The sequence below is a fragment of the Netta rufina genome (assembly GCF_964035555.1).
Source record: "Netta rufina genome assembly, chromosome: 4".
Lineage (NCBI taxonomy): Eukaryota > Metazoa > Chordata > Aves > Anseriformes > Anatidae > Netta > Netta rufina.
This window is the reverse complement of record NC_140127.1, coordinates 1244598-1258814: the sequence shown is the minus strand read 5'-3', so window position 1 is coordinate 1258814 and position 14217 is coordinate 1244598. Positions and strand designations below refer to the sequence as shown.

Sequence of the window (14217 nt, the reverse complement as noted above, 5' to 3'; positions counted from 1 at the left end):
GCCAACTACACCAAGGAATTGTAATGTTTACATTGGTAACAAGCAACTTGCCTTACTTTTCTAATAGAGGTTAACTGGCAAGAAAATAAAGCTTCCTGCTTGTCACCTGTGAAGGAAAGACGCCTTCTGGTCATATTCTGAAGGTGCTGTTTCAACAGTGGTGGTGTGCCTCTAAAGGTAAGACAGTAATGCATGGATGTAACATACTTGTGGTTGTGGAATGATACTTAGAAAATACTGCACTGTTTTTTACTCCACTTAAAAAAAAAATGTTTTTACTGTTTAATCACTGATGATTTGAGCTACATATAAAGTGATGACTAGAGATGAAAAGCTTTGAATTTTATTACCAGTTGTCATTTAACTTCTCAGTTTTAACACTTTAACAGAAGTAGGATAACGATCATAATTGGTGAAGTGATGAATATTTCACTTACTGTAAGCAACTTAATTTGAGCATGTTATTCTTGAAGATTAAAAAGTCTAACAAGTTTCGTTTCCAGTTTCAATAAATGCATAATGCCACCAGTCTGATTTGGGACGCCTGTCTGGATCTTGTCATGCCTCTCCATTCTAGAAGAGGCTTGTAATACTTTGAATATCTTATACGCCCTCTGTGAATTAGGTGCAGGCTTTGACAATTGCACTGACAAGATACTCGGGATGTTTTAGCATTTTGTGTCAAAGGGATTTCAAAACATCAGTCAACTGTAAATCATTGTGTGTAAATCCAGCCATCAGCCTAAGAATTGTTTCTGCCTCGGATACAGCCAGCTGTGGTAAGTTGGTTGAAATGTGGGAGATGCAGTGCTCTTGGGGATTTCTGAGGTTTTTCTCCAATGCAGTATCGTGAACATGGGCTCAGTGTTTATGTTCAGTCACTGAACACTTTGTTCAGTGGAGTTTGGGCTGCAAACAATTTTGATCTGAAAATGGGAGTTTAATGGCAGAAAGTCAAAGGATAAGTAACGGGTGGTACAGAAAAGGTACGTGGGTGTACGTAATGGTTCTGCAGTCTCATTACATTCTTACTAAATTTGTGTGTGTCAGACGGAAGGAGTAAAATGTCACACTGCTTGTGATGGATCTCGTCTTTTGGTTTCTACTCAAATCTTCTTTGAGTAGGCCGTAGATGTTTGAAGGCTGTAGATGTTTTCCTATTGTGCAAGGACATAAACCTGAACACCCACCGCTATGAGAGGACAATTGGAAACAAACAATGAAGGAGGGGAAGATTTTTTTTATGCTCTGTTACACTGATCTAAGGAAAAAAAAGATACAAGAAATGAGGATGGAAGTATCTGAATAAGTATTAACTGCTGTTATTTTTGTTCTTTCAAGTATAATTTTGACAGCTGCTTTTCTTTCCTCGTGCCTGAAACCAAAAAAGCAGGGGGTAGTATAATAGATGCTGTTGTGATTCCACCAGTTAGCAAAACAAATGGCTCAGTTGTTGCTTCTTCCAAATTCATGGAAGATGTCTGAGATTTTTTTTTTGTGTGTGTGAAGGACAGTGTAAAAATTAGCTTTAATACGTAATACTGACTTGCCAGGCCACTAGTTTTTAGTGCCTATTCGAGCTTATTAAATGAAAAGAGTCTATTAAATACTTTTTAGTAATTTGTCAAATTATGTATCACATCTCATTATTATAGCTGTAAAACAATTGGCTTAGCCAACAATCAAGTCTATAAAAATAGGAACTCTTTGCTTTTGGACATGTATCAAAAATATTTGTGCTGTATAGGAATTAATTCTTGTTGCTAATTTAACTTTGCCATTTTTCCTTGCCTCTGACGTTTCTTTATGATCCTTTTATGTTGTTTTGCTGTGTGGGAGTTGTTGTGTGAACCCTGAGGCCAGTTTCCATTGCTAGTTCTTTAAAACAGCCCTGTACAGTGTCCCAGGGTACTAGTTCTAGATGCTGATGTTTAAGAGGTACCGTGTAGCTTTTGACAAAGGCTAAGAGCATTAAAAAAAAAAAGACCTTAGTCTATGACAGAATAAATGTACATAGTAGTTACATTTAATAACTGCTTATGTCTTTACACTTAGAGTTGCTGGTGTCATTTTTACAAAGTACACTGATGGGGGAAAGGCAACAAATACTTTTTACAAGGTAACATCTTTGGCCACAAAGTGCTCGGTTTGACAGTTAAATTCAGTCTGAGTATCCTTTTGTAATACATCCCTTTGTTGTAAGAGTTCTTACTCAATGCACAAGGACACAACTGTTCTGATAAGCTGTCAAACCAAAAATATGCATTGACCTGCTTATCTTATACATGAAAATCATTAATACTACTTAGTGACACTAGCATGGTCAAAGGCACTTCTTTTTTAATTGAGACCCAAGTCTGATTCTTTCTTTTGAGGCAGTTTTCTGTCTGTCTGTGAAACACTGGTATTTGTAACAACAGCTTTTCAAGCTTGCAGAAGTTCAGACTTCACCTGCGGAGGCATTGGTCCTACAGCTACAACCAGCCTGAAGAAATGTCTGAGGTAAACAGCTCATCCTTGCACAAGGATTTTGGCTTTCTAAATTCTACCTTAAATATTGATATTTGCAGAAGTTTATTTTTCAAAGCACTGACTGATGAATAAATCAGTTGCTTGAGAGGAGGTCACTGTAATAGGACTGGTATTACTTTTTATAGCACCAGAACTAACCTTTGGTTAATGTGTCAACTGTCTTATGGTTGACCTGCCACTGTAATTTTGAGGGAAGCAGATGTTTAGTATTAGGAGTATTCCAGTTAACATAAAGCTCAATTTTCAAAATTGAGCATAAATAGCATTTTAAAATAACTGCTGCCCTTAAGACTGGGAAATTGTACTATAACAGTGTGGCATTGACTGCGCAACTCAGAATAAGCATTGTTCGAATACCATTGTCCTGTGGTCCATTGTTAAACTTACTCAAGTCCAATTTTATACAAACCGAGGCATTTTTGTGTTGTGAGTAACCATGGGTGTAGAAGGTTACCCAGAACTCTTTCTGTAGAATTTAATAACCCCCCTTTTCCTGGAAAGGACAAGTTATTGTTTAGAAAATTTACATGCAGGACACTGAAATACTCAAATCAAACTACAGGATTGCCATAAAACTTATTCACCTGTATGCCTTAGAAAAAGCAGTGTCTTATAACTTCTTCCTCTTCTATGTAAAATTTTTTAGCATCTTTCCTGGCTCTTAGAACACTTCATGACTAGCAAAAGGAATAATTAGTTTTCTAAATTGCATTTTGATACTTGAAAATGCATATCATATGCTTTTAAGCATTGACAGTTTGAAATCTGGCAATTCAACTTAGAGAAAAAGTTGAGACTTCTGAAAGATTAATACCTGAGTGCAGAACTTCCTATTCTACAGCTGAGTAAGTAAACTAAATATTCAGTGAGAGTTGTGTGAAATGAAACTGTACAAAAAGAGCACAGAAAAGGTTCAGTAAAGCACAGCAGAATGCCTGGGTACAGTGAGGTTGTGGGCCACCCTTCAGGCACCAATTACTGTCCCTCTTGCAAAATCAAAAAGCAACTGACAAATTATGTACTCAAGGTTTCCTTAATTGAGCAGCTGGCAGATCTCTTTGTGAATGCAGCATAAGAAATCCACATAAGAAGCTCCTCCATAAATACTCTTGTCTTCTACCAGGAACTGTCGGAAAAGGATCTCTGGCTGTTCCCGCTGTTTCACTATCATCAGCTGAAAAGAGGTAAATAAATATATTTAGGATACAGTCATGCTAAATGCTAGTACCACTTTTCTGTATCTATTATGCCCTACCAAGGCGGGGGGGGAACACATTAATAAATCCCCACATTTCAGTAGCTGTGTTTAAGAACACAGAAGCGAGACTTGCATGCAGCCAACAGCTAGTGCAAAGTAAGGTTTGCACAGTGAAAACGGTGACCTTCAGACTGCCTATCTCTGAAAATTGCCTTGGATGGAGAACTAGGTACATTTGAGGTACTTGGCCCTAGAAGGCATGCTGGAACTCCCTGGCGTACAGGGCCATTCCTGGTATGTAAAGCCTTGTACAGCTACAGAGAAGTTTCGTCAAAGCTTGTCCTGTTCTGTTCAGCAGCTGTGAGGAACCAGTTGAGGCAGACAAGTCTTACCTTCATGGTGTAGGGCTTTTGGCTCTGGATGTGCTCCATTATTGACTTAACCTTCTTAGAGTATGGATTGTCCAGGTCAGGCAGTAATGTCTGTTAGAAGTGAAGCAGTGCAGGTTGTTATATTCCAGTTGCATCTCTTACAAATTCATACAAGACCAGTTGCTGATATTTATGATGTGACTTACTGTGCATTTTGTTCTAAACTGGGAAGTGCCACCTCTTCCACAAAACCTTGTAGAGTAATTCATCTGTCTATAACGCATTTTTCAGTTTGAAGTAATCGCAGTGTTAAAATTCATTATCAGGAGACACTTTGGCTATTACCAAGTGCTTTGTTCCTGTCTGAGCAATACATATTCAATAGAATTTTAGTATCTGTCATAGTGAAAGTTTAAGATACTTTGAAAGCTTCTCTTTTGTAATTACTCAAAGGGTAAAAGCTTACTACAGTTTTTTGTATTGCTTTTGGTGTCTTAATACCTTCTGCTGGTCACCTGTTTCTGCTTTTAGCTGAATGATGAATGCTGAAAATCCCTGTCACTGGTCTCTGAGTAGCATAAATCATAAAGTCTGAAAAACTTGACTAAACCAGTCTTTTGGTTTAGTCAAAAATTTGACTAAACCACTCTTCATATACTCACAGCTTCTGTGCTGATGTGTGCAAAGGATGGCACATTGAAAAGCCCCTGGATGAGCTCTGGGGGTGTGCTGACCCCCAGCCACAGGAACATGCTCAGACCATTGGCCAGAATGAAGGCACCTCCTTCTGAGAGACGTTCCTCAGAGCAGCGGACAGCAGCTGGGAAAGCGTCACTCTTCAGATCTAGGCTGTGCTGTGGGACAAAAGTCAGAGTTGCAAACCTGGTGATTTTAAGGTAACTGATGCTCCAACTAGACACTAAGAAAAAGTAAAGATAAAAAGTTTATCACGCCTTAGTGGTTCCTTTCCAGATGAGAGGAATATAGAGAGAGAGCAGTCACACTTTTGTCAGTTTACACATTGCATGCTAAGGAAGACTTCCCCACAGTATAAAGATGCTTGCATACCAGTGCTGAGCTTTAATAAAGCAGGCACCTTTCCTTAAGCCTGGGTAAAAATCTTGTTAAAAGTACAGCATCTTACTAAAAGTAAGACAGCATTAAGACATCTTAGTAAGACATCTTACTAAAAGTAAGATGCTGCTGTCAAGCTGCTTACCCATTTACTTTAAACTAGAGTTTCTGCCCTCCCTCCTTAAATTAGTTCAGCTATTTTTATCAGCTAGCAACTACATCACTGTACAAATACAGTCCAGCTTGGTCATATAACACTTGCCTAGCACAAAGAAAATCTGCATCTGTACAATGTAAAACATCACAGCACACTGAAAGCCATCTCACTGAAAATGAACAGATGTGCAGGCAGCACACTTACAATTGGCAGAAGCTGGGGGTAGAAGAAGAGCTGGGTGTCAGCCACTCCCATGGCCATGACCAGCTGCTGATGGTAAGCTCTCTCATCAGTTGGAATTTCTGGTCTGCTAACAAGCACGCAGCTCTTGAGCAGGCAGTTCATGTACACTGGCAGCACCTTCATCGCGTCTGGAAGGATGAGCTGAGGGGCAGGGAAGATGTGTTGTTTAGTGTATCTCATGTGCTGGGGAACAACAGCTGGGCTTTCAAACATACAACTGCTTAATTCTTTTCTTTGATTTAAAAAAATAGGAGGGGAAATATAGGTCTAGATATCTCACAGGTATTGTTTCTAACATTTGGTCTTCACTGAGACTAAGTGATTTATTGCCCAGACTTGGGATTCTTAGAAGCACATTACATGGTATGTAAAAGCCTAATTGGAAAATACAGCTTAGAGAAGACCAAAGGAAAATAATAACCTCTAAATGGAATGCCTCCAAGATTGGTGGGAGTGCTGCTGCCTCGCTATTAACTTCAGCATTTATATAGAAAATAGCCAATCGTTATTCAGAAAAGTAGGAAAAATGCCACCTCTTCCAGCAATCTTTTGAAGTGCCTCAAAAGCTGGAAAATATGTGGCGATATCTTGGGAGTTGTAAGAAAAATTCAGGTTTAAAGGTTTATAGGATTGGAGTTTAGTCCATCCAACTTTGGATCTTTTTTTGAACTGGGAAAGTACTTTTTTTTCCAAAAACAGTTGCTGAAATAATTTGAAAGCACCTTATTCAGTAAACTTCCTCCCCAGTACTCTCTGTCTCTATATATATAAAGAGGGAACTGATGATTACTACATTTGAAAGAATTTTCAACTAGCATGGAATAAAAGTAACCATGTTTACAGAGCTTCTTACTACTGTTTGGTAACAGTTAAAAAAAAAAAAAAAAAAAGGGGGGGGGGGAGTTGTTGAATTGTATTTTAATCACTGTGGATTTTTTTCCCTAGGAGTATGGTCCCATCTGGACATCGGGTATTTATCCCTCCAGCAGTCTTTGAGAGCGCTACACATAAATTCAGATTGTTTACTGAGTTACAATGCTATTTTCAACGTTGACAACAGTCTTAATTGTCAAAAATCAAAATGCCTTTTTTTTTTTTTTTTAACAGTGTAAGAAGAAAAATAAAAACTTTTGTTGTGAACTAGCATATGATTTCAGCAGGAAGAAAACCAGCTGTCTCATCTGTCTGGTATGAGCATGGTAATCAGCTTCCTCACTGGCACTGCCATTTGTCCCAGAACAGCCTCCATATGCTGCAATTGCTACCATTGAATCAAACCTGCCATTAATTAGACTTGAAAGAAGATGAAAAAAGGAGAAGTATGTCCTGAAGTTTCCCTTTCTGGCACTGCTGACATTGCAGGGGTGGTTGTTCCTCTGCTGCAATAGCCTAACTTAGGCAGGGGCATCCTCACCTGGCTTACTGCTGATGGGCTGGCACAGTTCTTGCGGTAACACGCCAGCATGTGAGCTGTCTGATTGACCAGGATCTCTCTGACTGTCTTCAGGGGTTGGCTTAGAATAGCTTTAAAAGCTACAAATACAGAAGAACAAAAGAGTATGTTAATAACAGACACGCTTTTAGAGTATCCACATTTTGCTAGTTTTTAATTAGTTTTTAATATAGTAAAACTTACCTTTGTGAGTCCCTTTTCAGTCTTTCCTGTATCATTTTAGAGGATGCCTATTAATCTTCACAAAGAAAGGCCTATACACTTTCGTGCATTACCTGTTTCTAGCTACCTTCCCCAGAATTATTTTTATGGCATGTATATCTGAATACATAATCTAGTTCTCTTTTCTACTTTGTAACAGAGTTGCAAGTTGCTGAGGCTTGGAACAGCAAGTTACAAAACACAATTTCCCACTAGGCAATCACTTCATCTCTCCTACCTTCCTCTTCTTCCACCCCTAGAGAAAGCAAAAACGAAACAAAACCAATCTGCTATAACTTTACCTGACTTAGCAAAGAAGTTGATAAGTGCGTCAGTCTCGCAAGTCTTGTAGACATCAGCTAACTGGGAGCTACAGTTTAAACCAATATTGTGTATGCGCAGTCTTCTTTGTCCACTTATTGATGTGTAAAGGACAGCACACTGCAACAGATAAGCCAATTACCATTCATTTTAAGTTTAAAACAGAAAGTCAGTCCTCAAAGTGTCCATTGTGTAAGAGCCACCACTTTGTGCATCAAAGGCATGTAATTACTCCCAAGGACAGCCCAGCCTAGTAGTGCCGCTTCAGCATTAATTAACTAGAAAAACACCATACCTGTACATTTTGTGGAAGTAGATTAGACATGTAAATGCATTATAAAAATTATTAGCCTTAAAAGTATGTGTGTCATAAAAGTATACAAATACATGACTGATTGAAAGGATTATTACTCTCTCATTTGCTACATACTGATGGTATCATCTGAAAACAAGAGACCACTGATTGAAAATTTGTAAAGCACATTATCAGCAACAGCAACACAAAAACTTAGTGATCTTGAAAAGTGAAGGGGGTCTTCTTACATGAATAAATTGCTTATGAAGTGACATGAAGTCCTTCTAACCCCACCCCTGTATCTCATCCCTTCCACTGACTTATATATTAAAATTGGAGGGATTATTTAAGAATTTGCTTATGATGCCAATTCTGCTTTAATGTATCGTTAGCATTTCGGGAAACCCTTTTCCAAGTATGAAAAGTAAAGGAACTGAGCTCAGGCTTTCCTGACTACTAACATTTTGCTGGCACACGCTCATTTCCTAGCACCGCAATCAAAAAAGAATCTCATCATCATCTACAGCTACAAACTGAAGTCTGCAAGGCAAACACCAACTGCAGTTGACTGCAGTCAGGCATGCACTGGATCTGCTGCATGTCTCTGTCACAGGGAAGCCAGGTAAACACAACATCTACATGGCACGCACTTTTCCTGTCAATGCTGCAGCACTGCTTCATGAAGTGATGGCAGACATGCCAAAATGGATGTTCCACAGTACTGTTTTTGTGCAAGGATTAACTGCTAGCCTATGAAGGGTACTTATAGGGGCAAGATAAAAGCTAAGCAGAGCAGAAATGAATAATTCCATAGCTTAAGTAAGTTCAAAACCTTGCAAGCTGTAACATTTTCTGCTGTTAATAAAAGAAAAATGTCATGACAAAATACCTAGAACAGTAAATGGCAATGTTGCATTATCTGCTGACGGTTGGGGCACATCTTTTCTTAGGCACAGGCATATCACAAGTGTTGGCAAGTAAGCAGAGAAATGCCAGTTTTAATTATTGCCTAATCTGCATTTCCAGGAACTATTACTGAGGCATGCCCTATTGCAGAATAAGAAGGGAAGCACAGACCTCTTGAGTTTCGGAACAGCAAGTTATGGCATTGCAAGTTCGCAATCTTTGGCTTACCTTATTAGTGGTACTATGACATCAGAGTCTGTGCAAGCTGTACCTTCCTCCCCTCAGTGCCTCAGCATAACGTTTTTTTTATTATTATGGCTGCAGTAGTTCTTACTCTCAATTTCAAGACATGGTATGTCATTAAGTTGTTTTTTTTTTTTACCTGAATTAAAGCGCCACTGTCTTCATTCAGTTTGTCATCGTGTTTGAACTCTACTGTCACTGCCTTGTCACAGTCAACTGCTGCCATTTCTACATCTGTGGTGTTGTTCATGTAAATGGCACCAAAGAAGTCAGTAGCCCTGAAGCCTGTAGCCAGATTAAAACAAAAAATATATTATTTTATTTAAAAATCACAAGTGACATTATTTTGTGACTTCTTTTTTGGTCATTCAATTTTGCTTACTAAAATGTGAACCATTTCCCCTCATGCATGTGCAACCTCAGTCAACACCTTCTGTGAGGACAAGCTGTTCACTGTTCTGATGGGCCATGAAGAAGAGCTATGGCTCAGAGACACCCAGAACCTTTTGCACTGTTCACCTGGCTGTTTTGTGTGTCTGTATTTCTCAAATACTTGCATTTGAGGCAAGAATGATTGGTTGAGAAGTAAGAACATTAATTTAATTTGAAATAACGAAAGAATATGCAAGTGTCCAGCAACAACACCCTCTTTTGTACAACTTATTTGCATTTCAGGATGCATGCATAGTGATCAGAAACCTTAATCGTATTTGCAGATTTAAGTAGGTATATACAGTAAGGGCACACTCATTTTACCAGTCTATACTGTTCAAAAGGTACATAATGAAGTTAAAACAGGAAGCTTGATGTTACAAGTGATCTGTAGAGCACTTCAGCACTGTGTTATTTACAGTTATATATTCTCACATGCATTCATATTTATTTTCATTCCCAACGGTACTGTTACCTGTACTTGTCCGAACCCTCATTATTGCATCAAAGCCGGTCTTTTTTTCTACGTCCTTCCTGAGGTCGGTGAGGAACTGGGGGCTATCAGAACTGAGCTGAAAGTGTAAAGCACAAGTTGCAGTTCACCAAGGGGTGGCAGCAAACCAGCAGAAATCCAGCACTCCCTCAGCCTGCTGTGAACTCTGCCCCTGCCCTCACCCCCCATCAAATCTTTTCACAAGTAACATCTCTTCTCTTAAAAATGGCAAGAAATGCCAGTTGCTGTTTTATTAACAGAAACAAAGATGTGCAAGTATCCACCGTTAATTCATCTCTAAGCTTGGTCAAGCAGGATTCCTTTCAATCAAACCTGTTTCCAGTAACATCCATCCTTGCACCTACCCTTGACAGGCTAGCTGGGATTTTGTGGTACAGCTTTAATAATTAGTTTTGTTCACTTAGCAAAAACTGGTTTTGCAGATCAGCTGATGACACGGAGAGAATCCCCTATTCCACATGAAAATTCACATGAAATTTTAAACAAGTGTTGTATACAATTTCTTTGGCTTTTTTTTTTTTTTTTGGGGGGGGGGGGGGGGGGGGGGAGTAGCGTCTTTATCATAAGCATTTTGAACTGTAAATGCAGGAGTAATTAACTACCCTGCTCAGATGTCACCATATGTAGGTAAGCAGGTTTAATTTTAAGATACCAACCAACTTATGCAGAAGTAAAATTACAGTCTCAATATATTTATTTGCGCCTGATCTGCTGTTTCTACATTTTGAATTTTATCCTCTGGGGTCTATAAATAATTTTTCTAGAGTTGCTCTACATTTACGCTGTCAAAGCATGCTTTGAAATAAAAGCAACCAGTCCCCAGGTGTTACTATCTGATTGGTAGGAAACTTGCATCACTTACCTGGAAATTGTTGTACTTGTACAATGTTCCTCCAGTGTACATTGTGACAAGACCCAGGGAGGCTATGTCCACGTACTGATTTGGGAAGAGGAACAAATTCACGCAGCAGCCGTTAGCCACACAATCTCTGGCTAAAGTCTCATAATAATTTACTTGAGGCTGGAAGAGTGTCTGCACAGAATTAAAAAAAATACAAATGTGATAACATTAGATACTGTTGGTAGACAATCACAATCCAAATACCAGAACGAAAAATAAAAACGAGACATGGATTTGATTGTAATGATGTTGCCCCTGCTCATACATTCTATCACCACATATATGCATTGAAAACTCAGTCTGTTCTTGTAGAACTAAATCACACCTTGCAGGTAGCAAAGGCTCTTGGAAGGTGGAATTATTTGCAGCTGGTTGATTTCCTTTACTGATGGGTGTTGCTGCCTGGCCCATACTTTAGCCTCATAGTTCTCGTAGGGCCGATCCCTATATGTTTATACCTAAATCATCAGGGCACAGTGTAACATGGGAGTATTATATATTTAAACAACAATTCTTTGTAAAAGAAAAGAAGTGAAAAAGACCAAGGCTCTACTAGAGGAATTTAGTGTAATAGCAGTCTCCTGTGAACTCCAAGTAGAAAATACCTTTTCTTTATCTGTATTGAGTAGTTTTTTGTCATCTCTGTTTCTCAGCTTCCCTGGTGCTTCCGCAGTTGGCAATGAAGAATGGAAGATAAACAATTTTCCAGCACATTCTGCAGCCTGTTGCAAAGACACCATATTGACATTTATTCTATTACTCAGATATACAAGCCTAATTTTCATTCATATGCTGTGGTATCTCTAAGAACAGTGCAAACTTTCTGCAAAAGTTCTTCAGAGCCAAACCATTCATTTAGTCTTTACACTTGATGGAAGTGAAATCCCAAAACAAACTGGGAATTTTGTGTCAGTAAATAACTCAGTCTAACACAGATCCTTTGGACGATGCACCGGTACAGTAATTCCTACATGGGACACTAAAATCTTGGTGGGCAAAACTAGAAGTACCTCTCCTAGAGACATTTTAGTTAGATACAAGCATTATGCAGCAAGCAACAAGGATAAAAGGTTAAAAAAAATACTGCTTCTTCAGTTTGGGTGCACTGTTATCCACTGTATTTTTAGAGAAGAACAACAATTACATTCCTGGACTAGATTCCACATTTAAACTACACTAAAATGTAGAGCATCAAAACTTGTGATTAACATTAACTCTTGTCACTAAGAAATAAAGTAAAAGCTGCTTTTACTCAAGTTTTCAATTGTTATCTAGAACTCTAATGAGGCCATAGGATTTGCAAACTGGGACGGCAAACTGCTGACAAAAACCCTTCAATTCCAAAGAAGGGAATAGCAATGGTAGCCATACCACAAGCATCTTTGTACTGCTAACAAGCTCTTCCACCAAAATTTACAAAATCCAGTTTTTCACTTGATATTGAGACAGTTAATAGGAATGAAAACTGGTTAGTCTTCAGAATTCTAAATCCTTAAGCACTGAAGAAGTTGGGTGAAGGTGAAAGGAAGGAAGGAGGCATTTACCCTTTTCCTGCTCCAGGCTTAACCACACATCTAGTTTAAAAATGTAATACCTGAGAGTACTGACACAAATGGGCTTTGGTACTCTTTCCCCTCCAGATCTTAATATATCCACAAGATACTCCACATTTCAAAATAAGCCATGGCATTCTTCTGGGAAAACTAGGAATTTGCTAACTATGGCAGAAATGCAATCAAAGACAGTATCTTACTTTTAACAGAGCTGAATCTCACCTGTAATAGCACAGTTACCTTTAATCATGAATGCCAATTTCAGTTACTCTTAAAAGTAGTCTCTAAAGAACGCAAGATTGAGTTACCACCATACACATCAAGAATTACTAACACTGCTTTTGACAATGTGTCCAAGATGCATATACGATTTCTAAAGATTTATGAATCTCAAAGAAGAATATATTTTATTCTTCTCAGATTAGTTATTTTCTTGAACACATGTATACGCGTATTAATGATTCCCAGGGAGCATCCTTGCAACTTATAACTTTAAAATACTAGTTAAATAAGAAGTTTATTTGAGAAGTGTTTTTATAGGAACAACATCAAAAGGAAATTTACATTTATGGGTGTTAAGTTTGTTTTGTAGAAGTCAAATACTGGGAAAGAACATTTTGATAGAAGTGGTAACCAAATGTATAAATATTTTGCACACATACATTCTACTACGAGTAAGAAGAAAACAAGTATCAGTTACATATTTAAGAAATGGGATTTGAGAGATGCTGTACAATTTTGGCTCAATATATCTACTCAGAGTTTGAGCTCACAGATAAATCAATCTGTGTCATTCTTTTAATTGGCAACGCTCCACAGAAATGCCAGCATTTCAAGGGATATCCCTGACATACAGCAAGTTACTTAGATGCATCTAGAAGTCTGTACAAACATCCCGAGTTATCTATTAGTTATATTATACTGTAGTGACTAAACACCTTCTCTCTTAAATGCTGAATAAGAAACCAAACTGGTCTTTTCCAACTTAAGTGATTCTATGACTGGTTTCCCTCAATAAGGAGAATCTGGAAATAGATGTTACACTTGTCAGTTCTTTCTAAACAAAAGGAATTCAAAGGTGCTGTTACAATAATGGGACATCAGTGCTGGAAACAATCAGTGATTATTATTATTATTTTTTTTTTTTCTAATTTCCCATTATGATTTGTAGAAGGATTTGGCACTGGTCTTTAGCAAGCTATAGGTTATCATGCCTTGTTCTAATTAAAGAACTACTTTGACAGAGAGGAACATTGTAACCTTTAGTGCCTCCATGCCAGCCTGGATAACAGGAGCAAAGATGGTCTCACTCTCATTAGTGTCTGCAAACATCTCTGGAATCTGGTCCAACAAACTATGAAAGAAGAAAGGTTCAGTGTCTCAACTGGTTAGCATATTTGGGATAATCCCCAAAAATGTGACATACCAAGTCTTCATAGAGGAATTTCTTTTCCATGCAAGTTTATACTTAAAAATTTTGATTTCTTAGGATTCCAGCCGGAATAAAATTAAACATGAATTTTAGAATTCTATTGAAATGCATTATTTCAAAGCTGGTAACATAAAGGAACATGCATTAAATCAAAAATAGCTAAAAATAAAGGAGTTCAGGTATGGATAAAGACTTAATAGTCTTTAGATCATACCTAGGCATGCATCACATATATAGAAGGAAAACCAGGAAAAACATTCAACATGGCACAAAGCCACAACTTGCCCTCCCACTTCAGACAAAGCAGAGCTGAAGATGCCTGGCTCACAGCTCGTCTAAACAGGCTTTCAAATTCAGCACTGCAAGTTGCTGCTACCACTTTTGTTTCTCC

At 38.2% G+C, this 14217-nt stretch overlaps 1 protein-coding gene and 1 long non-coding RNA gene across 3 annotated transcripts in view; one reads left to right on the top strand and one right to left on the bottom strand.

Annotated features, from left to right (window-relative positions):
- Positions 1-905: 905 nt before the first annotated feature.
- The window catches only part of LOC311208682 (protein transport protein Sec24D-like), a 54328-nt gene continuing 41016 nt past the window's right edge, over positions 906-14217 (bottom strand). For both annotated transcript variants that reach the window (XM_084285554.1, XM_084285555.1), the window contains 11 exons: positions 13655-13748; positions 11447-11563; positions 10803-10973; positions 9902-9998; positions 9134-9279; positions 7532-7670; positions 6990-7108; positions 5537-5716; positions 4764-4955; positions 4123-4212; positions 906-3706 (listed from right to left, as the gene is read on the bottom strand). In XM_084285554.1, coding sequence (XP_084141680.1) covers positions 3566-3706; positions 4123-4212; positions 4764-4955; positions 5537-5716; positions 6990-7108; positions 7532-7670; positions 9134-9279; positions 9902-9998; positions 10803-10973; positions 11447-11563; positions 13655-13748 — 1486 coding nt within the window. In that variant the 3' untranslated portion in view covers positions 906-3565. The remainder of the gene's footprint in view (positions 3707-4122; positions 4213-4763; positions 4956-5536; positions 5717-6989; positions 7109-7531; positions 7671-9133; positions 9280-9901; positions 9999-10802; positions 10974-11446; positions 11564-13654; positions 13749-14217) is intronic.
- LOC311208686 lies at positions 3591-6656 on the top strand. The gene is made up of 3 exons (XR_014618352.1): positions 3591-3716; positions 4766-4997; positions 6521-6656. It is a non-coding gene; the product is annotated as an uncharacterized lncRNA (long non-coding RNA).